Source organism: Catharus ustulatus, chromosome 40 (assembly GCF_009819885.2).
Source record: "Catharus ustulatus isolate bCatUst1 chromosome 40, bCatUst1.pri.v2, whole genome shotgun sequence".
NCBI lineage: Eukaryota > Metazoa > Chordata > Aves > Passeriformes > Turdidae > Catharus > Catharus ustulatus.
In genome coordinates this window covers 793,765-818,449 of record NC_046260.1, presented here as the reverse complement: position 1 = coordinate 818,449, position 24,685 = coordinate 793,765, and the positions used below count along the sequence as shown (strand labels likewise).

Here is a 24,685-nt window from a genome sequence, read left to right as displayed (position 1 = left end):
GTAATGCAGGTAATTAATAGCTCTGGAGGACTTCCGGTCAGGCTCCGTGCCGCTACAGCACTTCCGGCCGCCTCTCTATGGTCTCAGAGCACTTCCGGCGGTCTCTCTATGGCTCTGGAGGACTTCCGCCACAGTCTCTATGGTTCGGGGGGGCCACTTCCGCCGCAATCTCTATGGTTCCGAAACACTTCCGGCGCCATCTCTATGGTGTTGGAGGACTTCCGGCGCTGTCTCTATGGTTGCTAGGAACTTCCGGCTTCCGGTCCATGCTACTGGAAGACTTCCGGCAACGTCTCTATGGTGCCTGAGAACTTCCGGCTCCCTCTCTATGGTTCTGAACGACTTCCTGTCAGGCTCAAGGCCTTCGGAGCACTTCCGGCGCCTTCTTTATGGTTCCAGAGGCCTTCCAGACCTCTCGCTATAATTCCGGAGGCCTTCCTGTAATGCTCGATGCCTCAGGAGCGCTTCCGGCGTCCTCTCCATGGTTCCGGAGCACTTCCGGCGCCCTCTCTATGCTTCTGGAGGACTTCCGCCACAGACTCTATCGTTCCGGAGCACTTCCGGCGCAAACTCTATGGTATTGGAACACTTCCGGCGTCCTCTCTATGTTTCTGGAAGACTTCCGGTCAGGCTCCAGGCCTCCTGAGCACTTCCGGCAGCGACTCCATGGTTCTTGAGCACTTCCGGTTCCGTCTCTATGGTTACCGAGAACTTCCGGCGCCGTCTCTAGGCCGCTACCGTAATTACGCGCGTACCGCCGAGGTAATTGCGGTGATTACAATAATTACGGTAATTTGGGGGGGAAAAAAGAGTTAAAAATAAAAATAGAATTAAAAATAAAAATAAAATATAAAAATAAATTAAATTAAATTTAAATTTAAATTAAAAATCCTGAAAAAATTGAAAAAATAAATTTAAAAAAAATACTGGGAAGAGAAAATTTGGGGAGAAAAAGAGGGAAAACGGTTAAACGCGTAATGCCGCGGTACCGTAATTTACCGTATATCGCCGCGGTACCGTAATTTACCGTATACAGCCGCGGTACCGTAATTTACCGTATATATCCGCGGTACCGTAATTTACCGTATATAGCCGCGGTACCGTAATTTACCGTATAAATCCGCGGTACCGCAATTTACCGTATATGGTCGCGGTACCGTAATTTACAGTATATCGCCGCGGTACCGTAATTTACCGTATACAGCCGCGGTACCGTAATTTACCGTATATCTCCGCGGTACCGTAATTTACAGTATATATCCGCTGTACCGTAATTTACAGTATATATCCGCGGTACCGTAATTTACAGTATATAGCCGCGGTACCGTAATTTACAGTATATCTCCGCGGTACCGTAATTTGCAGTATATAGCCGCGGTACCGTAATTTACCGTATATAGTCGCGGTACAGTAATTTACCGTATATAGTCGCGGTACCGTAATTTACAGTATATATCCGCGGTACCGTAATTTACAGTATATAGCCGCGGTACCGTAATTTACAGTATATAGCCGCGGTACCGTAATTTACCGTATATAGCCGCGGTACCGTAATTTACCGTATATCGCCGCGGTACCGTAATTTACCGTATATATCCGCGGTACCGTAATTTACAGTATATATCCGCGGTACCGTAATTTACCGTATATATCCGCGGTACCGTAATTTACAGTATATAGCCGCGGTACCGTAATTTACAGTATATCTCCGCGGTACCGTAATTTACCGTATATATCCGCTGTACCGTAATTTACAGTATATCTCCGCGGTACCGTAATTTACCGTATGTATCCGCGGTACCGTAATTTACCGTGTATTGCCGCGATCACCCAAATTATGGTAATTACTGTAATTTCAAAAATTGAGTGCCCCCAAAACCCCTCCCAGTCCCTCCCAGTCCATCCCAGTCCCTCCCAGTGCCCTCCCAGTCCCTCCCAGTGCCCTCCCAATCCCCTCCCAGTCCACCCCAGTGACCCCAAACTGGTAATTACGGTAATTTTAGGAATTGAAGTTAAATATGACAACAGTATTTTTTTGCACATTTTTTATTATTTTTGGGGTTTTTGGGGTTCCCAGGGACGCTCCACTCCGCCCCCCCGTGGAGATTTTGGGGTCCCCTCCCCCATTTTTGGGTCCCTTCCCCAGTTCTGGGTCCCCTCCCCGTTTTTAGGGCCCCCCCATCCATTTTTTACCAATTTTTGGCCTTTTTAAAAACCCATTTTTCCTCGTTTTCACCCCAAATTTGGGATTTTCACCCCAAAACCCAGCCCAGGACCCCCCCCAGTGCCACCAGCACCAACCCCGGTGTCCCCCCCGGTGCCACCCCCGTGTCCCCAACCCCCCCCATCCCCCCCTGTCCCACCCCCGTGTCCAGCGGCCGCGGCCACCCCGGGGGGATGTCCCCGATGTCACACGGGTCCCCGTCCCCCCGGGGGGGCTCGGGGGTGGCCTTGGGGACGTTGGGGGGGGGGTGGCGCGGGGACAGCTCGGGGACAAGGGACAGGATCCAGGCCAGGTGAGGGGACACGGCCGTGTAGACGCCGGGGCGGGCGGGGACACCGCAGGCGTCGCCCCAGCTGACCACGCCCGCCAGGTGCCAGGTGCCACCGAGCTGGCAGGACAGGGGACCGCCGGAGTCACCCTGGGGACAGAGGGGACATTGGGGACACTGGGGACATCCAGAGGGTTGGGGACAGTGAGGGGATTTGGGGACATCAGGGACACTGAGGGGACATTGAGGGTTTGGGGACACTGGGGACATCCAGGGGATTGGGGACATTAAAGGGATTGGGGACAGTGAGGGGACACTGAGGGGATTGGGGACATTGGGGACATTGGAGACACTGAGGGGACATTGAGGGTTTGGGGACATTGGGGACACTGATAGGACATTGAGGGTTTGGGGACACTGGGGACATTGAGGGGACACTGGGGATTTGGGGACATTGAGGGGACATTGGGGACACTGAGGGGACACTGGGGACATGCAGGGGATTGGGGACATTGAGGGGAAATTGAGGGGACTGGGGACACTGGGGACACTGAGGTGACATTGGTGACACTGAGGGGACATTGGGGACATTGGGGACATTGAAGGGATTGGGGACATTGGGGACATTGAGGACCCTGAGGGGACACTGAGGGGATTTGGGGACACTGAGGACATTGATGGGGTTGGGGACATTGAGGGGACATTGGTGACACTGAGGGGACATTGGGGACATTGAGGGCATTGGGGACACTGAGGGGACACTGAGGGACATCGGGGAGGGCTCAGAGGGGACATGGGGGGAGGTGACACCGGTGTCACAGGGAGGACATTGGGGACAATGAGGGGACAGAGGGGACATCAGGGACACTGAGGTGACACACAGGGACATCGGTGACAGAGGGGATAGAGGGGACACTGGGGATTTGGGGACATCGAGGGGACATTGAGCACAATGAGGGGACACACAGAGACACTGAGGACACCGAGGGGACACAGAGGTGACATCGCTGTCACAGAGGTGACATCGCTGTCACAGGTGTCACCCACCTGGCAGGCGTCGCGCTGTCCCTGTGGGAAGCCAGCGCAGATGGTGTCACGGGCGGGTGTCCCCAGCCCCTCTGTCCCTGTCCCCGATGTCCCCGATGTCCCCAGCCCGTACAGACAGTGACAGTGGCGCTGGCTCAGCAGTGGCACCTCCAGCTGCTGCAGCGTCCGCGGGGGTGGCAGCGGCACTGGGGGACAGGGGGACGCTGAGTGTCACCAAATGTCACCTGAGTGTGCTGAGTGTCACCTGAGTGTCATGTGAGTGTCACATGATTGTGCTGAGTGTCACCTGAGTGTCACCTGGGTGTGCTGAGTGTCATAAACCCTGTCCTGGGTGTCACCAACCCTGTCCTGAGTGTCCTCAGTGTCACCTGAGTGTCACTGAGTGTCACCTGAGTGTCACGTGATTGTGCTGAGTGTCACGTGATTGTGCTGAGTGTCACCTGAGTGTCACCAACCCTGTCCTGAGTGTCACTGAGTGTCACCTGAGTGTCACGTGATTGTGCTGAGTATCACCTGAGTGTCACCTGAGTGTGCTGAGTGTCACCTGGGTGTCACCAACCCTGTCCTGAGTGTCACTGAGTGTCAACCAAGTGTCACCTGAGTGTCACGTGATTGTGCTGAGTGTCACCTGGGTGTGCTGAGTGTCCCCTGAGTGTCACCTGAGTGTCATCAACCCCATCCTGAGTGTCACCTGAGTGTCACTCGGGTGTCCCCAAACCCATCCTGGTCACCTGAGTGTCACCTGAGTGTCCTCAGTGTCACCTGAGTGTCACCAATCCCGTGCTGAGTGTGCTGAGTGTCACCTGAGTGTCACCTGGGTGTGCTGAGTGTCACCTGAGTGTCACGTGACTGTCCCGAGTGTCACCTGGGTGTCACCAAACCCATCCTGGTCACCTGAGTGTCACGTGACTGTCACGTGAGTGTCACCTGAGTGTCACCAACCCTGTCCTGAGTGTCCTCAGTGTCACCTGAGTGTCACTGAGTGTCACCTGGGTGTCCCCAAACCCATCCTGGTCACCTGAGTGTCACGTGAGTGTCAAGTGAGTGTCCTCAGTGTCACCTGAGTGTCACGTGACTGTCCCGAGTGTCACCTGGGTGTCCCCAAACCCATCCTGGTCACCTGAGTGTCACGTGAGTGTCACCAACCCTTCCCTGGTGTCCCCAGTCCATCCCAGTCCCTTCCAATCCCCTCCCAGTTTGTCCCAGTCCCTCCCACTCCCTCCCACTCCCTCCCAGTCCATCCCAGTTCCATCCCAGTCCCCCCCAGTCCATCCCAATCCCCTCCCAGTCCCTCCCAGTCCCTCCCAGTCCCTCCCAGTCGCTCCCAATCCCCCCCAGTCCCCCCCAATCCCCTCCCAGTTCCCCCCAGACCCTCCCAGTCCCTCCCAGTCCCTCCCAGTCCCTCCCAGTCCCTCCCAGTTCCATCCCAGTCCCCCCCATTCCCCTCCCAGTCCCCCCCAGTGTCCCCACCCGCTGTCCGCACGTGTCCCCAGCCGGTGACGGTGCAGTTGCTGCCGGGGTCAAAGGTGACGGCGGCGGCGGGGAGGCAGACGGGCCGTACCAAGCGCGTCAGGAGCGCGGGGGGGTGCAGCCGGGCCAGCGCCAGGTCCCCGCCCACGTTCCCCCCCCCCGGCCACGGCTCGGCCGCGCCGTCGCGATCGTCGCGATAGTCGCGATAGGCCGGGTGGATGGTGACAGAGGACACGGCCCTGACCTGGGCCTCGGGGGGAGGGGACAGCAGCTGCAGCACCCCCAGGGTGACGCGGTACTCGGGGAGGGGGTTGTCCCTAAGGGGGGACACGAAAGGAATTTGGGGAGTTTGGGGGTAAAATTTGGGAAATCTAAAAATTTTGGGAATTTTGGGAGGGGGATTTAGGGGATTTAGGAGGAAGTTTTGGGGGAATTTATGGGATTTGGGGGAGTTTTCATGGAGAATTTGGAGGATTGGGGGAGATTAGGGGGGGATATTGGGATTTGAGGGGGATTTGGGGATTTTATGGGGGATTTAGGGGGGATTTTGGGGAGATTTGGGGGAATTTATGGGATTTAGGGGGGATTTTAGGGGGATTTTTATGGAGAATTTTGAGGATTTGGAGATTTTGGGGGAGATTTTGGGGTTTGATGGGGATTTTTTGGGGTGATTTATGGGATTTAGGGGGGATTTGGGGGATTTAGGGGGGATTTGGGGAATTTTGGGAGGGGGTTTGGGGGGGTTTTAGGGTGATTTTGGGATTTGGGGGGGATTTTTGGGGGGAATTTTGGGATTTAAGGGGGATTTTTGGGGGGATTTTGGGGGGATTTGGGGAATTTTAGGGGGGATTTATGGGATTTGGGGGGGATTTTTGGGGGGAATTTTGGGATTTAAGGGGGATTTTTGGGGGGATTTTGGGATTTGGGGAGGGGTATTTGGGGGATTTAGGGGGGATTTTGGGGAGGATTTGGGGAATTTGGGGGGATTTGGGGGGAATTTTAAAATCTTGGGAATTTTGGGAGGGGGTTTGGGGGGGTTTTGGGGTGATTTATGTGATTTGGGGGGAATTTTGGGGGGAATTTTGGGATTTAAGGGGGATTTTTGGGGGGAATTTTGGGATTTAAGGGGGATTTTTGGGGGGATTTTGGGATTTGGGGGGGATTTTGGGAATTGAGGAGGGGTATTGGGGGGATTTAGGGGGGATTTTGGGGAGGATTTGGGGAATTTGGGGGGATTTGGGGGGAATTTTAAAATCTTGGGAATTTGGGGAGGGGGTTTGGGGGAATTTATGGGATTTAGGGGGGATGTTGTGGGGGGTTTGGGGATATTTTGGGATTTGAGGAGGATTTATGGGGGGGTTTGGGGTGAATTCAGGGGGTTTTGGGGAATTTATGGGGTTTGGGGGGGATTTATGGGATTTGGGGAGGGGGATTTGGGGAATTTTAGGGGGGGTTTATGGGATTTAGGGCGGATTTTGGGGGGATTTTGGGTAATTTATGGGATTTGGGGAGGGAGATTTGGGGGATTTTGGGGGGATTTGGGGAATTTTGGGGTTTAGGGGGATTTTTATGGAGAATTTGGAGGATTTGGGGATTTTGTGGGGGTGATTTTGGGATTTGAGGGGGATTTTTTTGGGGGGGTTTAGGGGATTTAGGGGGGATTTGGGGAATTTAGGGGAGATTTGGGGGTTTTAGGGGGAGTTTATGGGATTTTGGGGGGGAATTTGGGGAGGTTTGGGGGGGTCTATGGGATTTGGGGAGGGGGTTTAGGGGGATTTTGGGGAGATCTAGGGGGATTTAAGGAGAAATTTGGGGAATTTTGGGGGGATTTAGGGGGATTTTTATGGAGAATTTGGAGGATTTGGGGATTTTGGGGGATTTGGGGAGGATTTTGGGGGAGGTTATGGAACTTGAGGGGAATTTGGGGGAATTTATGGGATTTAGGGGGGATTTTGGGGAGGTTTGGGGGAATTTATGGAATTTGGGGAGGGGGTTTTGGGGAGGATTTGGGGGGATTTGGGGAATTTTAGGGGGGATTTGGGGAGGTTTGGGGGGGTTTATGGGATTTGGGGAGGGGGATTTTGGGGGATTTGGGGGAGGTTTAAGGGATTTTGGGGGGATTTTGGGAATTTCGGGGGAATTTAGGGGATATTTTGTGATATTTTTTGTGATATTTTTATGTTATTTTGACGATATTTTTGGGATATATTTGGGATATTTTGGGGGATATTTTGATGATATTTTCAGTATATTTTAGGGACATTTTGGGAATATTTTGGGGAAAGATTTGGGATATTTTTTGGGGTGATACTCACGGAGGGAAGCAGTGTGCAGCCGTCAGCACCCAGGGCAATTTGGGGGATTTTTTCAGGATATTTTTGTGATAATTTCAGGGATATATTCAGGATATTTTTATGATATTTTTTTGATTTATTTGGGTTATTTTTGGGATTTTTTAAAATATTTTTTGTGATTTTTTTTGGATTTTTTTTGATATTTTGGCGATTTTTTTGGGGATTTTTTTTAATTTTTTGGGGGATATTTTTTGTGTATTTACAGGATATTTTTGGGGTATTTTTGGGGAATTATTTTGATATTATTTGTGATTATTTAAAATATTTTTTTTATATTTTGGAGATATTTTTGGGATATTTTTGGGATATTTTCAGGATATTTTGGGGACATTTTTAGGATTTTTTTTTTGTATTTTTGAGATTTTTTTGGGGATATTTTTGTGATATTTTCAGGATATTCTGGGGACACTTTGGGGACATTTAGGGGTACATTGAGGATATTTTTTGGGGTGTTACTCACGGAGGGAAGCAGTGCGCAGCCGTCAGCACCCAGGGCAATTTGGGGGATTTTTTGGTGATAATTTCAGGATAATTTCAGGATATTTCAGGGACACATTCAGGATATTTCAGGGACACTTTGGGGACATTTTGGGGTACATTTTGGGGTGTTACTCACGGAGGGAAGCAGTGCGCAGCCGTCAGCACCCAGGGGAATTTGGGGGATATTTTTTGGTGATAATTTCAGGATATTTTCAGGATATTTTTGTGATAATTTCAGGATATTTTGGGGATATTTCAGGGACACTTCAGGGATATTTTAGGGTACATTTTGGGGTGATACTCACGGAGGGAAGCAGTGCGCCGCCGTCAGCACCCAGGCCGGGTGGATCAGGGCCCCCCCGCAGACGTGGCGCCCCCTGAAGGCCAGGCTGACCTGCCAGGGCCACTGCCCCTCCTGCGCCCCCGAGCCCCCCACCACCCTGCGGTGCACGGGGGTCCCACACGGCACTGGGGGGGTTAAAAGGGGGAGGGGGAGTCAGGGGGGGCAGCCCAAAAAAAATGGGGGGGGTGGGAAAAAAATGGGAGGTGGGGGTTTGAGGGAATTCCCAAAAAATGGGAGCTGTGCCTTTAAGAGACCCCCAAAATGGGACCCCTCCCTTAATGGGACCCCCAAAAATGGGACCCCAGCCCTTAAAGGGACCCCTAAAATGAGACCCTAAAATGGGGACCCCTCCCCTTAATGGGACCCTAAAATTGGGACCCCCAAAATTGGGACCCCTGCCCTTAAATTGGGACCCCTCCCCTTAAGGGAACCCCCAAAAATGGGAGCTGTGCCTTTAAGGGAATCCCCAAAATTGGGAACTGTGCCTTTAAGGGATCACCCTAAAACTGAGACCCCAAATTGGGATCCCTCCCCTTAAGGGAACCCCAAAAAATGGGAGCTGTGCCTTTAAGAGACCCCCAAAATGAGACCCCTCCCCTTAAAGGGACCCCCAAAATGGGACTCCAAAATTGGGACCCCAAAATTGGCACCCCTGCCCTAAAATTAGGACCCCTCCCCTTAAGGGAACCCCAAAAAATGGGATCTGTGCCTTTAAGAGACCCCCAAAATGGGACCCCAAAATTGGGATCCCTCCCCTTAATGAAACCCCAAAATTGGGACCCCAAACTGGGACCCCTCCCCTAAAGGAACCCCTTAAAAATTGGAGCTGTGCCTTTAAGGGAACCCCCAAAACGGGACCCCAAAATTGGGACCCCTCCCCTAAAGGGACCCCCAAAAATGTGAACCCCAAAATGGGACCCCTCCCCTTAAAGGAACCCCAGAAAATGGGAGCTGTACCTTTAAGAGACCCCCAAAATGGGACCCCAAATTGGGATCCCTCACCTTAAAGGAACCCCAAAACTGGGACCCCTCACCTGTGTCATCCTGTGCTGTCACCCCCCAGTGACCTGTGAGGGACAGGGGAGGTGATGACGTCATTGTCACCTTCGGGGACACCCCATGAGGGTGATGACGTCATAGAACACTCCAAAAATCCCCTCAGGATCCCCCAAATTCCCTCAGGACCCCCCAAATCCCCTCAGATTTCCCAAAACCCCTTCACGATTTCCGCCCAAACCCCCTCAGGATCCCCCGTTAAAATCTCCTCAGGATTCCCTCTTAAATCCCCCCAGAATTTGTCAGAACCCGCTAAAATCTCCTCAGGACCTCCCCAAATTCCCTCTGGATCCCTCAAATTCCTTCAGAGACCCCCAAATTCCTTCAGGACACCCAAAATCTCCTCGGATTTCCTCAATCCCCTCACGATTGCCGCCCAAACCCCCTCAGGATCCCCCGTTAAAATCTCCTCACAATTCCCCTCAAACCCCTCAGAACCTTCTAAAATCCCCTCAGGACACCCCAAAATTCCTTCAGACACCTCCAGATTTTTTCAGACACCCCAAAATCCCCTCAGGACCCCCCAAATCTCCTCGGATTTCCTCAATCCCCTCACGATTCCCGCCCAAACCCCCTCACGATTCCAAGATTCCCTCACGATTCCCCGTTAAAATCTCCTCAGGATTCCCTCTCAAATCCTCTCAAATCTCCTCAGGACCCCCAAAAATTCCCTCAGGACCCCCCAAATTCCTTCAGAGACCCCAAAATTCCTTCAGGACACCCAAAATCTCCTCAGATTTCCCAAATCCCCTCACGATTTCTGCCCAAACCCCCTCACGATTCCCCGTCAAAATCTCCTCAGGATTCCCTCTCAAAATCTCTCAGGACCCCCAAAAATCCCCTCAGAACCCCCAAATCCACTAAAACACCCTCAATCCCCTCAGGAATCCCTAAAATCCCCTCAGATTTCCCCAGTCCCCTCACGATTCCCGCCCAAACCCCCTCACGAATCCTTCTCAAATCCCCCTCAGGACTCCCCTAAATCCTCTCAAGACTTCCCCAAATCCCCCTCAAATCCTCTAAAACACCCTCAATCCCCTCAGGAATCTCTAAAATCCCCTCAGATTTCCCCAGTCCCCTCACGATTCCCGCCCAAACCCCCTCACAAATCCTTCTCAAATCCCCTCTCAAATCCTCTCACAAATCCCCTCAGGACCCCCAAAAATCCCCTCAGGACCCCCCCAAACCCCATTAAATCCCCTCAAACCCCTCGGTTCTCACCTCCCAACAGCAGCAGCAGCAGCAGCAGCACCGGCCCCGCTCCGGGCTCCGCTCCCGGCTCCCGCCGCCGCCTCCTCATCGCTCCTGGGCCTCTGTGGCCGCCGGCACCTTCCGGCCCCCCCCTTCCCCTCACAACAACGCGGCCACTCCCCTTTCACCTGGCCGGAATCTCACCTGGCCGCCAACACACCCCTGCCACCTGGACGGGCATTTCCTGCCCTCAGAACCTGCGCTGTGGCCACGCCTCGTCTACCTGGGCAGGTATTCCCGCCTCCCCTCCTCTCACCTGTGTGGGAAATCGCTGTTCCCGCACACCTGGGCAGGTACGCGCTGTACCTGGCCGCCTTCATGGCCACGCCCCTCTGCGCAAACCACGCCCACACCCTATATATGAACCCACAAACCACGCCCCTTATGCTAATCCAGCAGCGCAATCCACGCCCCCACACTATATATGACCCTCACAAGCCACGCCCTTTATGCTAATTAAGCACCGCAGACCACACCCACACTGCATATTCCAGTAGGAACCACGCCCCGCTATCCATTTATGGCTATACCACGCCCATTATGCAAATTACCCGCCCCACCCCGCTCCCTTAAAGGGCCCCCACCATTATTTCCGCCCGTGATGACGTCAGCGCTTAACGAGCTCGTTAATGAGCCCCTAATGAACGGAAGCGCCTCATTAACGCGTTAATGAGCTCAGAGCCCATCCCCGACCAATCAGAACCCGGATCCTTCCCCCAAAATTCCTTTATTGTGGGGGAGGGGCGGGTTAAAAGCGGGGGGAGCCCGCGGGGGGAGGGGCGGGGGGTGGGGGAGGGGCAGGCAAATAAAAAATCGGGGGTGGGGGAGGGGAAGGGGTGGGGCTCAGTACGGCCGCTCCCGTCGGTCCTGCCGGTGGTCACCCCTGCAAAAACAACAACAACAAAAAAATTTACCCAAAATTTCAATTTTTTCACCCAAAAAAACCCCTAAAAATCCGATTTATCTCCCCCAAATTCCCAAAATTTTCCCACCTAAAATTAAAATCCGATTCCCCCCACACCAAATTTTTGTATCTCTGCCCCTTAATTACAATTTTTTCCCAAAATTTCTATTTTTTTCCCCAAAAATTCGTTTCCCCCTCTCAAATTCTCATTTATCAAAATCCCCATTTTTAGTATTTTTTCCCCAAACTCCCCATTTTAATTGCCCCCAAAATCCCCATTTTTATTTTTCCCCCCAAACCCCCATTTTTAGGCATTTTCCCCCCAAATCCTAATTTTTAGTTTTTTCCCAAACTCCCCATTTTTCCCCCCAAAATCCCCATTTTCCATTTTTCTCCCCCAAATCCCCATTTCCATTTTTTCCCCAAACTCCCCATTTTCCCCGCCAAATTCCCTTTTTAAAATTTTTCCCCAAAATTCCCATTTACAGTTTTCCCCCCCAAACTCTTGTTTTTATTTTTCCCCCCAAACCCCCATCTTAATTTTTCCCAAAACCCCCATTTTTTCCCCCAAAAATCCCATTTTTCCCTCCCAAAATCCCCATTTTTCCCCCCAAAAATCCCATTTTTCCCCCAAAAAAATCCCACTTTTTCCCCCCCAAAAATCCCATTTTCCCCCAAAAAAATCCCACTTTTTCCCCCCAAAAATCCCATTTTTCCCCCCAAACCCATTTTAATTTCCCCCAAACTCCCCATTTTAATTTCTTCTAAAAACCCCATTTTTTCTCCCCAAAAATCCCATTTTTTCACTCCCCAAAACCCCATTTTTCCCAAAAAAAAATCCCATTTTGCCCCCCAAAAATCCCATTTTCCCCCCAAAATCCCCATTTTTAATTCCCCCCAAACCCCCCATTTTTAATTTTGCCCAAAATCCCATTTTTTCCCCCCAAAAATCCCCATTTTTCCCCCCAAAAAATCCCATTTTTCCCCCCCAAAATCCCCATTTTTCCCCCCCAAAATCCCCATTTTTCCCCCCCAAAATCCCCATTTTTCCCCCAAAATCCCCATTTTCCCCCCAAACCCCCATTTTAATTTTTCCCAAAAACCCCATTTTTTCCCCCCAAAAAATCCCATTTTTCCCCCCAAAAAATCCCATTTTCCCCCCAAAAAATCCCATTTTCCCCCCAAAAAACCCCATTTTTAATTTTTACCCCCAAACCCCCCATTTTAATCCCCCCAAACCCCCCATTTTTATCATTTTCCCCAAATCCCCGTTTTTCCCCCCAGCCCCACCTGCTGTCCATCTTGCCGGGCCCGAAGCCGCCGCGCTCTCCTCCCCCTCGGCCGCCCCGGAATCCCCCGCGGTCGCCGCCGCGGCCACGGAACCCCCCGCGGTCAAAGCCCCCGCGGCCGCCGCGGCGATCCTCGAACCCACCTGGAGACAGGTGTGTACAGGTGAGAACAGGTGTGTACAGGTGTGTCTGTGTCTGTACAGGTGTGTGCAGGTGTGGAACCCCCCGCGGTCAAAGCCCCCGCGGCCGCCGCGGCGATCCTCGAACCCACCTGGGCACAGGTGAGAACAGACAGGTGAGAACAGGTGTGTGCAGGTGTGTGTGTACAGGTGTGTCTGTGTCTGTACAGGTGTGTCTGTGTCTGTACAGGTGTGTGCAGGTGTGGAACCCCCCGCGGTCAAAGCCCCCGCGGCCGCCGCGGCGATCCTCGAACCCACCTGGCCACAGGTGAGAACAGACAGGTGAGAACAGGTGTGTACAGGTGTGAACAGGTGTGTACAGGTGTGTCTGTGTCTGTACAGGTGTGTCTGTACAGGTGTGTCTGTGTCTGTACAGGTGTGTCTGTGTGTGTACAGGTGTGTCTGTACAGGTGTGTACAGGTGTGTGTGTACAGGTGTGTCTGTGTCTGTACAGGTGTGTCTGTGTCTGTACAGGTGTGTCTGTACAGGTGTGTCTGTGTCTGTACAGGTGTGTCTGTACAGGTGTGTCTGTGTCTGTACAGGTGTGTCTGTGTACAGGTGTGTCTGTACAGGTGTGTCTGTGTCTGTACAGGTGTGTCTGTACAGGTGTGTCTGTACAGGTGTGTCTGTGTCTGTACAGGTGTGTCTGTACAGGTGTGTGTGTACAGGTGTGTCTGTGTCTGTACAGGTGTGTCTGTGTCTGTACAGGTGTGTCTGTACAGGTGTGTGTGTACAGGTGTGTCTGTGTCTGTACAGGTGTGTCTGTGTCTGTACAGGTGTGTACAGGTGTGTCTGTGTCTGTACAGGTGTGTCTGTACAGGTGTGTCTGTGTCTGTACAGGTGTGTTTGTACAGGTGTGTCTGTACAGGTGTGTCTGTGTCTGTACAGGTGTGTCTGTACAGGTGTGTCTGTGTCTGTACAGGTGTGTCTGTACAGGTGTGTGTGTACAGGTGTGTCTGTACAGGTGTGTCTGTGTCTGTACAGGTGTGTCTGTGTCTGTACAGGTGTGTCTGTACAGGTGTGTCTGTGTCTGTACAGGTGTGTCTGTGTCTGTACAGGTGTGTCTGTACAGGTGTGTCTGTGTCTGTACAGGTGTGTCTGTGTCTGTACAGGTGTGTCTGTACAGGTGTGTCTGTGTCTGTACAGGTGTGTCTGTGTCTGTACAGGTGTGTACAGGTGTGTCTGTGTGTGTACAGGTGTGTCTGTACAGGTGTGTCTGTACAGGTGTGTCTGTGTGTGTACAGGTGTGTACAGGTGTGGAACCCCCCGCGGTCAAAGCCCCCGCGGCCGCCGCGGCGATCCTCGAACCCACCTGGAGACAGGTATGGACAGGTGAGCATGGACAGGTGTGTACAAGTGAGTTCAGGTGTGTGCAGGTGAGCACAGGTGAGAACATGTGAAAACAGGTGTGTAAAGGTGAGAACAGGTAAACACAGGTGGGTACAGTTGTGTGGAGATGAGTTCAGGTGAGCACAGGTGAGTTCAGGTGTGTACAGGTGAGTTTAGGTGAGAACAGGTGAGCACAGGTGAGAACAGGTGTGTGCAGGTGAGTTCAGGTGTGCACAGGTAAGTTCAGGTGTGTACAGGTGAGCACAGGTGAGTTCAGGTGAGAACAGGTGTGTCAAGGTGAGCACAGATGAGCACAAGTGTATACAGGTGAGAACAGGTGAGCACAGGTGAGTTCAGGTGTGTACAGATGAGAACAGGTGAGCTCAGGTGAGAACAGGTGAATTCAGGTGTGTACAGGTGAGCACAAGCATGGACAGGTGTGTACAGGTGAGCACAGGTGAGTACAAGTGAGAACAAGTGTGTACAGGTGACTTCAGGTGTGTACAGGTGTGTCTGTACAGGTGTGTCTGTACAGGTGTGTCTGTACAGGTGTGTCTGTGTCTGTACAGGTGTGTCTGTACAGGTGTGTCTGTGTGTGTACAGGTGTGTCTGTGTCTGTACAGGTGTGTCTGTACAGGTGTGTCTGTACAGGTGTGTCTGTGTCTGTACAGGTGTGTCTGTGTCTGTACAGGTGTGTCTGTACAGGTGTGTCTGTGTCTGTACAGGTGTGTCTGTGTCTGTACAGGTGTGTCTGTGTCTGTACAGGTGTGTCTGTACAGGTGTGTACAGGTGTGTACAGGTGAGTTCAGGTGTGTACAGGTGTGTCTGTACAGGTGTGTCTGTACAGGTGTGTACAGGTGTGTACAGGTGAGTTCAGGTGTGTACAGGTGTGTCTGTACAGGTGTGTCTGTACAGGTGTGTCTGTACAGGTGTGTCTGTGTCTGTACAGGTGTGTACAGGTGTGTCTGTGTGTGTACAGGTGTGTCTGTGTCTGTACAGGTGTGTCTGTACAGGTGTGTCTGTACAGGTGTGTCTGTGTCTGTACAGGTGTGTCTGTGTCTGTACAGGTGTGTCTGTACAGGTGTGTCTGTGTCTGTACAGGTGTGTCTGTGTCTGTACAGGTGTGTCTGTACAGGTGTGTACAGGTGTGTACAGGTGAGTTCAGGTGTGTACAGGTGTGTCTGTACAGGTGTGTCTGTACAGGTGTGTACAGGTGTGTACAGGTGAGTTCAGGTGTGTACAGGTGTGTCTGTACAGGTGTGTCTGTACAGGTGTGTACAGGTGTGACTGTACAGGTGTGACTGTACAGGTGTGACTGTACAGGTGTGTACAGGTGAGCACAGCTGTGATTTAGCAGCCCCCAGGTGTATTTTAGGTGTGCCCAGGTGTGCCCCATCCACTCACCCATGTGGTTTAGGTACCCCCAGGTGTATTTCATGTATCCCCAGGTGTATCCAGGTGTCCCCAGGTGTATTTTAGGAGTCCCCAGGTGTATCCCAGATATCCCCAGGTGTCCCCAGGTGTGTCACATTGTCACCTCCAGTCACCCATGTGGTTTGGGTGTCCCCAGGTGTATCCCAGGTGTATTTTAGCTGTCCCCAGGTGTGCCCAGCTGCCCCACTCCCACTCACCCATGTGGTTTGGGTGTCCCCAGGTGTATTTTAGGAGTCCCCACGTCCCCAAGTGTCCCCAGGTGTAGCCCCAGGTGTGTTCCATCCACTCACCCATGTGGTTTGGGTGCCTCCAAGTGTATCCCAGGTGTCCCCAGGTGTATCCCAGGTATCCCCAGTTGTATTTTAGGTGTCCCCAGGTGTCCCCAGATATCCCCAGGTGTCCCCAGATATCCCCAGGTGTATCCCAGGTGTGTCATTCCCACTCACCCATGTGGTTTGGTTGCCCCCAGGTACCCCCAGGTGTATTTTAAGTGTCCCCAGGTGTATCCCAGGTGTATCCCAACGGATCCCAGGTGTCCCCAGGTGTATTTTAGGATTCCCCAGGTGCCCCCAGGTGTCCCCAGGTGTATTTTAGATGTCCCCAGGTGTCCCCAGGTGTGCTATATTCACTCACCCATGTGGTTTCCTCCTCCTCGGCCGCCCCCCCCCGGGGTATTTCCCGGCCCCGCCCCCGCCCAGGTGTCCCCAGGTGTCCCCAGGTGTGCTATATTCACTCACCCATGTGGTTTATGTGCCCCCAGGTGTGTCCCCAGGTGTGCTATATTCACTCACCCATGTGGTTTATGTACCCCCAGGTGTCCCCAGGTGTGCTATATTCACTCACCCATGTGGTTTCCTCCTCCTCGGCCGCCCCCCCCGGGGTATTTCCCGGCCCCGCCCCCGCCCAGGTGAGGCCCCCCGGGCCCCCCCTCGGGCTTGGGCGCCTTGCACTGGTTGCACTCGTTCCGCCACGAGAAGTTCATGTTCTCGCACGCCCTGTGACGTCATCGACCAGTCAGTGACGTCATCGGTGACGTCATACATCCCCAGATCCCATCCCAGTACAAACCAGTTCATCCCAGTCCCTCCCAGTCCCTCAATCCCATCCCAGTTCATCCCAGTTCCCCTGAGCCATCCCCCATGTTCTCACACGCCCTGTGATGTCATAAATGACATCATCAATGACGTCATCCTGTCACCGATGACGTCACACTCCCCAGATCCCATCCCAGTACAAACCAGTCCATCCCAGTCCCTTCCAGTCCCTCAATCCCAGCCCAGTTCATTCCTGTTCATCCCACTTCCCCTGAGCCATTCCCCATGTTCTCAGACACCCCATGACGTCATCAGGTGTCAGTGACGTCATTGGTGACATCACACAGTCAATGATGATGTCACACACATCCCAGATCCCACCCCAGTCCAAACCAGTTCATCCCAGTCCCTCCATCCCATCCCAGTTCCCCATACCCATTCCCTGTGTTCTCACACGCCCTGTGACGTCATCAATCCATCAGTGACGTCATCAGTGACGTCATCAATGACGCCACACATCCCAGATCCCATCCCAGTACAAACCAATCCAAACCAGTATGAACCAGTATAAACCAGTATAAACCAGTATAAACCAGTATGGACTCACGGGTTGGGGCATTTCCAGTCCCCTGCTCACTGCTGGGCCCCTCCCAGTCCATCCCAGTACAAACCAGTATAACCCAGTACAAACCAGTATAACCCAGTATAACCCAGTATAAACCAGTTCAAACCAGTATAACCCAGTATAACCCAGTATAAACCAGTTCAAACCAGTATAACCCAGTATAAACCACTATAAACCAGTATAAACCAGTATAACCCAGTATAAACCACTCACGGGTTGGGGCATTTCCAGTCCCCCGCTCGCTGCTGGGCCCCTCCCAGTCTATCCCAGTACAAACCAGTATAACCCAGTACAAACCAGTATAACCCAGTGTTCCCCCAGTCCCAAACCAGTATAACCCAGTATAACCCAGTATAACCCAGTACAAACCAGTACAAACCAGTATAACCCAGCGCTGCCCCAGTCCCAAACCAGTCCAAACCAGTATAACCCAGTATGAACCAGTATAACCCAGTATAAACCAGTAAGAACCACTCACGGGTTGGGGCATTTCCAGTCCCCCGCTCGCTGCTGGGCCCCTCCCAGTCTATCCCAGTACAAACCAGTATAACCCAGCGCTGCCCCAGTCCCAAACCAGTATAAACCAGTCCAAACCAGTACAAACCAGTTCAAACCAGTATAAACCACTCACGGGTTGGGGCATTTCCAGTCCCCCGCTCGCTGCTGGGCCCCTCCCCCTCCAGTGAATCCCCCGCGGCCGCCGGAGCCGCCGGAGCCGAAACCGCCCCGGCCCATGGGACCTGGATTGGGGGGAAACATCAAATTTTGGTAAAAAGTGAAAAATTTGTAATTTGGGGATCTGGAATTGGGGTGAAAAAATCAAATTTTAGTAAAAAATGAAATTTTTGTAATTAACAGGAAATTGATTGGGGTGAAAAACCCAAATTTTGGTAAAAAAAATTTAGAAATTTCGTAATTATGGGACCTGAAAATGGGGTGAAATAATCAAATTTCGGTAAAAAAAATACAAATTTCATAATTATAAGATCTCAATTAGGATAAGAAAATCAAATTTTCATAAAAAGTTAAAAAATAAAATTAAAATTTCATAGTTATACAAAGAATTAATTCGGGTGAAAAACCCAAATATTGGTTAAGAAAAAATAGAAATTTCATAATTATGGGACCTGGATTGGGAAGAAAAAAACAAATTTTGGTAAAAAATAATTGAAATTTGTAATCTGGGGACCTGAATTGGGGTGAAAAAATCAAATTTTGGTAAAAAGTGAAATTTTTGTAATTAACAGAAAATGAATTGGGGTGAAAAACCCAAATTTTGGTAAAAAAAAATACAAATTTCATAATCATGAGACCTGAAAATGGGGTGAAAAATTGAGATTTTGGTAAAAAGTGAAAAATTTGTAATTATGGCACCTAGAATGGGCAGAAAAAATCAAATTTTGGTAAAAAAAATTTAGATATTTCATAATTATGGGACCTGGAATTGGGGTGAAAAACCCAAATTTTGGTTAAAAATTTGAAATTTTGTAATTAGGGGACCTGAAATTGGTGTGAAAAAACCAAATTTTGGTAAAAAGTGAAAAATTTGTAACTTGGGGATCTGGATTGGGGTGAAAAAATCAAATTTTGGTAAAAAAAATACAAATTTCATAATGATGGGACCTGGAATGGGGTGAAAAAATCAAATTTTGGTAAAAAGTGAAGTTTTTGTAATTTGGAGATCTGGATTGGAGAGAAAAAAGTCAAATTTTGGTAAAAAAAAATAGAAATTTCATAATTATGGGACCTGGATTGGGGTGAAAAAATCAAATTTTGGTAAAAAAAAATAGAAAATTCATAATTATGGGACCTGGAATTGGGGTGAAAAAATCAAATTTTGGTAAAAAGTGAAATTTTTGTAATTAACAGAAAATGAATTGGGGTGAAAAACCCAAATTTTGGTTAAAAAAAATTAAAATTTTGTAATTAGGGACTTGAAATTGGTGTGAAAAAACCAAATTTTGGTAAAAAGTGAAAAATTTGTAACTTGGGGATCTGGACTGGGGTGAAAAAATCGGATTTTGGTAAAAAAAATACAAATTTCATAATGATGGGACCTGGAATGGGGTGAAAAAATCAAATTTTGGTAAAAAGTGAAGTTTTTGTAATTTGGGGATCTGGATTGGGGAGAAAACATCAAATTTTGGTAAAAAAAAATAGAAAATTCATAATTATGGGACCTGGAATTGGGGTAAAAAAATCAAATTTTAGTAAAAAATGAAATTTTTGTAATCAACAGGAAATGAACTGGGGTGAAAAACCCAAATTTTGGTAAAAAAAAAATAGAAATTTCATAATTATGGGACCTGGAATGGGGTGAAAAAATCAAATTTCGGTAAAAAAAAATACAAATTTCATAATTATAAGATCTCAATTACGGTAAGAAAATCAAATTTTCATAAAAAGTTAAAAAATAAAATTAAAATTTCATAGTTATACAAAGAATTAATTCGGGTGAAAAACCCAAATATTGGTTAAGAAAAAATAGAAATTTCATAATTATGGGACCTGGATTGGGAAGAAAAAAACAAATTCTGGTAAAAAACAAAAACTTTGTAATTTAGGGACCTGGATTGGGGTGAAAAAATCAAATTTTAGTAAAAAATGAAATTTTCGTAATTAACAGGAAATGAATTGGGGTGAAAAACCCAAATTTTGGTAAAAAATTAAAAAATAAAATTAATATTTCATAATTATGCAAAGAATGAAATGGGGTGAAAAAACCACATTCTTTTAAAACGTTAAATTTTTGTAATTACAGACATTAAAAAATGGAAATTTTAGTAAAAAATTAAAACTTCATATTTAGGGAACCTGGAAATTTAGGATGAAAAATGGGGATTTTGGGAATAAAAAGAATTTTGGGAATGAGAGAAACTGGAATGGGATGAAAAAAACAGATTTTGGTAAAAAATTAGAATTTTGGATTGGGGTGTAAAATGCATATTTTGGTAAAAACCAGAAAATTTCATAATTACAGAGAATGAATTGGGGTGAAAAACAGAGATTTTGGTAAAAAAATAAAATTTCATAATTAGGACAGAAGAGAGACTGGAACGAGGTAAAAAACCCAAATTTTGGTAAAAAGTTAAATTTTCATAATTAGGAAACTTAAAATTGGGTGAAAAAACCAGATTTTGGTAAAAAGTTTCAAAAAATTAAAATTTCGTAATTGTAGAGAATGAAATGGAAAAAAAATGGAAGTTTTAGTAAAAATAAAAAACTTATCTTTAAAGAGCCTGGAATGGGGTTACAAGGACAGATTTTGGGGTGAATTTTGGTGATTTTGGGACTCAATAATAGAATATTGGGATTTTTGGATACATTAAAAGGATTTTGGGGTTCCTGAGATGAATTTTGGGGTGAAAAATGAGAATTTTGGGATGGAATAACGGGATTTTGGGGTGAGAAATCAGGATTTTGGGACACAAAAATGACATTTTTTGACAGAATAAAAGGATTTTGGGATGAAAAGGATGAATTTGAGGTTACAAAGATGAATTTTGGGGTGGAAAATGAGAATTTTGGGACTCACCTCCCCAGCCCTGAATGAATTTTGGGGTGAAATCAGGAGATTTTTGGGGTGAAAAATGAGGATTTTGGGGTCCATGATCTGGATTTTGGGGTGAATTTTGGGGTTACAAGGATGGATTTTGGGGTGAAAAACGAGGATTTGGGGATAGAATAAAAGGATTTTGGGATAAAATAAAGGGATTTTTGGACACAATAACAAGATTTTGAGATTAAAAAGATGAATTTCTGGGTTATAAAGAAGAATTTTGGGGTGGAAAATGAGGATTTTGGGACACAATGATGAGATTTTTTAATAGAATAGAAGGATTTTGGGATTACAAAGCTGAATTTTGGGGTGAATTTTGGGGTTTTTGGGACTCACCTCCCCGGCCACGGCCTCAGGTGAATTTTGGGGTGAAAAATGAGGATTTTGGGATGAAATAATGGGATTTTGGGGTACAATAATGGGATTTTTAGATACAATAACAAGATTTTGGGGTGAAAAATGAGAGTTTTGGGATAGCATAAAAAGATTTTCTGGGGTTACAAAGATGAATTTTGGGGTTCCTGAGTTGGATTTTGGGGTGAAAAATGAGAAATTTGGGGTTACAAGGAAGATTTTGGGATGCAATAACGGGATTTTGGGATAGAATAATGGGATTTTAGTGTGAAAAATGAGAATTTTGAGGTTACAAAGATGAATTTTGGGGTTCCTGAGTTGGATTTTGGGATGAAAAATAAGAAATTTGGGGTTACAAGGAAGATTTTGGGATACAATAACGGGATTTTAGTGTGAAAAATGAGAATTTTGGGGCTCCTGAGCTGGATTTTGGGGTGAAAAATGGAAATTTGGGGGATTTTGGGATACAATAATGGGATTTTGGGATAGAATAACGGGATTTTTGGATACAATAACAAGACTTTGAGATTAAAAAGATGAATTTTTGGATTACAAAGATGAATTTTGAGATGAAAAATGAGAATTTTGGGACTCACCTCCCCGGCCCCGGCCGCGGCCGCCGCCTCCCCGGCTGAAATCGGCGCGGCGCGTGGCGAACGAAACCTTGATGGGATTGCCGGAAAATTCCTTCCCTGGGGGGGAAAAACGGTGAAAATGGGAAAATTGGGGTGGGGAAATTGGGGAAAAATTGGGAAAAAATTGGGGATGGGGAAATGGAGGAAAAATGGAGAAAAACTGGAGGAATTTTGGGTTGAAATGCAAAATCTTGTGTTAAAAAAAGGGAATTTTTTGGGTTAAAAAATCAGGATTTCAGGATTTCAAGAAGATTTTTTGGGTTAAAAAAAAAGGATTTTTTGGGTCGAAAAAGGAGGATTTTGGGGTTCCAAGGGGGGATTTTTTGGGTTAAAAACCAAGGATTTTGGGGTTACAAAAAAGAGATTTTTTGGGGTGAAACCCCAGAGTTGTAAAATTACAAAAAGATGATTTTTTGGGTTGGAAAAGGAGGATTTTGGAGTTACAAAAACAAGATTTTTTGGGTTAAAAAAGAGATTTTTTGGGGTTAAAAAAAGACGATTTTGGAGTTACAAAGAAAAAATTTTTTTGATTAAAACTCCAGAATTTCAGGATTACAAAAAGGACATTTTTTTGGGTTATAAAATACGGATTTTTTTGGGTTAAAAAAGGAAATTTTTGGGTTAAAACCCCAGAATTTTTTAGATTAAAACCCCAGAATTTCAGGACTACAAAAAGGACGTTTTTCTGGGTTGAAAAATGGGACATTTTTAGGTTAAAAAAGGATTTTGGGGTTCCAAAAATTGATCTTTTGGGTCGAAAAAGGGGAATTTATGGGTTAAGAAGGGGGAATTTTTTCAGTCCCAAAGAGAGATTTTTTTGGGTTAAGAACTCAGAATTTTAGGACTACAAAAGGAAGATTTTTTTGGGTTGAAAAAAGAAGATTTTGGGTTTTAAAAAAGGATTTTTTTGGGTTAAAAACTGCGGATTTTGGTGTCCCCACCGTCGAACCAGTCGATGGCCGCCTTGGCCGAGGGCGGGTCGTCGAAGGACACGGTGGCCTCGCCCTTGAGCTTGCCGGTCTCACGGTCCGTGTACAGATTGATCATGGGCTGGCCCGTCTTCTTGTTGGTCTGGGGGGGAGAGTGAGCGGTGAGTAACCTGGGAGTAACTCCTGAGTAACCCCTGAGTAACCAGTGAGTGACCCTGAGTGACCACTGAGTGACCCCACACTGATCATAGGCTGGCCCGTCTTCTTGTTGGTCTGGCGGGGGGAATGACCTGTGAGTAACCTGTGAGTAACCTGTGAGTAACCTGTGAGTAACTCCTGAGTGACCTGTGAGTGACCTGTGAGTGACCTGTGAGTGACCCTGAGTGACCTCACATTGATCATGGGCTGGCCCATCTTCTTGTTGGTCTGGGGGGAGAATGACCTCTGAGTAACCCCTGAGTAACCTGTGAGTAACCACTGAGTGACCAGTGAGTGACCCTGAGTGACCACTGAGTGACCCCACACCATGAGTGACCTCACACTGATCATGGGCTGGTCACTCTTCTTGTTGGTCTGGGGGGAAAATGACCTGTGAGTAACCTGTGAGTAACCCCTGAGTGACCTGTGAGTAACCTGTGAGTAACCTCTGAGTGACCAGTGAGTGACCCCTGAGTGACCCTGAGTGACCTCACATTGATCATGGGCTGGCCCGTCTTCTTGTTGGTCTGGGGGGGAGAGTGAGCAGTGAGTAACTTGTGAGTAACCCCTGAGTAACCTGTGAGTAACCTGTGAGTGACCTGTGAGTGACCAGTGAGTGACCTGTGAGTGACCCTGAGTGACCCCACACTGATCATGGGCTGGCCCGTCTTCTTGTTGGTCTGGGGGGGAGAGTGAGCTGTGAGTAACCTGTGAGTAACCTCTGAGTAACCTCTGAGTAACCCCTGAGTGACCTGTGAGTGACCTGTGAGTGACCTGTGAGTGACCCCTGAGTGACCCCTGAGTGACCCCACACTGATCATGGGCTGGCCCGTCTTCTTGTTGGTCTGGGGGGGAGAATGAGCGGTGAGTAACCTGTGAGTAACCTGTGAGTAACCTGTGAGTGACCCTGAGTGACCTGTGAGTAACCACTGAGTGACCAGTGAGTGACCCTGAGTGACCTCACATTGATCATGGGCTGGCCCGTCTTCTTGTTGGTCTGGGGGGGAGAATGAGCACTGAGTAACCTGTGAGTAACCTGTGAGTAACCTGTGAGTGACCCTGAGTGACCTGTGAGTGACCTGTGAGTGACCCCTGAGTGACCAGTGAGTGACCCCTGAGTGACCTGTGAGTGACCTCTGAGTGACCAGTGAGTGACCAGTGAGTGACCTCACACGGATCATGGGCTGGCCCGTCTTCTTGTTGGTCTGGGGGGGGCAAAGTGACCTGTGAGTAACCTCTGAGTAACTCCTGAGTAACCTCTGAGTGACCCTGAGTGACCACTGAGTGACCACTGAGTGACCCCACACCATGAGTGACCTCACACTGATCATGGGCTGGCCCGTCTTCTTGTTGGTCTGGGGGGGAAAATGACCACTGAGTAACCTGTGAGTAACCTGTGAGTAACCCCTGAGTGACCCCTGAGTGACCCCACACCATGAGTGACCTCACACGGATCATGGGCTGGCCCGTCTTCTTGTTGGTCTGGGGGGAAAATGAGCACTGAGTAACCTGTGAGTAACCTGTGAGTAACCTGTGAGTAACCTGTGAGTGACCACTGAGTGACCCCTGAGTGACCAGTGAGTGACCCCACACTGATCATGGGCTGGCCCGTCTTCTTGTTGGTCTGGGGGAGAGAATGACCTGTGAGTAACCTGGGAGTAACCCCTGAGTAACCCCTGAGTGACCTGTGAGTGACCACTGAGTGACCTGTGAGTGACCCTGA

At 48.7% G+C, this 24,685-nt stretch overlaps 2 protein-coding genes across 3 annotated transcripts in view; both read right to left on the bottom strand.

Moving 5' to 3' along the window:
• Positions 1-10,910, bottom strand: part of LOC117010241 — a 32,351-nt gene extending 21,441 nt beyond the window's left edge. The window contains exons 1-6 of the mRNA XM_033084534.2: positions 10,464-10,910; positions 9,221-9,253; positions 8,149-8,311; positions 5,010-5,326; positions 3,540-3,724; positions 2,346-2,642 (exon numbers count right to left, since the gene is read on the bottom strand). Of these exons, the coding sequence (XP_032940425.1) occupies positions 2,346-2,642; positions 3,540-3,724; positions 5,010-5,326; positions 8,149-8,311; positions 9,221-9,253; positions 10,464-10,542 (1,074 nt within the window). The 5' untranslated portion in view covers positions 10,543-10,910. The remainder of the gene's footprint in view (positions 1-2,345; positions 2,643-3,539; positions 3,725-5,009; positions 5,327-8,148; positions 8,312-9,220; positions 9,254-10,463) is intronic.
• A 406-nt stretch (positions 10,911-11,316) lies between these two features.
• The window catches only part of FUS (FUS RNA binding protein), a 37,026-nt gene continuing 23,657 nt past the window's right edge, over positions 11,317-24,685 (bottom strand). The window contains exons 10-15 of one of the 2 annotated variants that reach the window (XM_033084537.1): positions 22,777-22,906; positions 21,797-21,892; positions 17,919-18,027; positions 16,472-16,623; positions 12,688-12,829; positions 11,317-11,376 (exon numbers count right to left, since the gene is read on the bottom strand). In XM_033084537.1, coding sequence (XP_032940428.1) covers positions 11,337-11,376; positions 12,688-12,829; positions 16,472-16,623; positions 17,919-18,027; positions 21,797-21,892; positions 22,777-22,906 — 669 coding nt within the window. In that variant the 3' untranslated portion in view covers positions 11,317-11,336. Of the gene's footprint in view, positions 11,377-12,687; positions 12,830-16,396; positions 16,424-16,471; positions 16,624-17,918; positions 18,028-21,796; positions 21,893-22,776; positions 22,907-24,685 lie in introns of those variants that run through there. The other variant, XM_033084538.1, reaches the window with a different exon arrangement.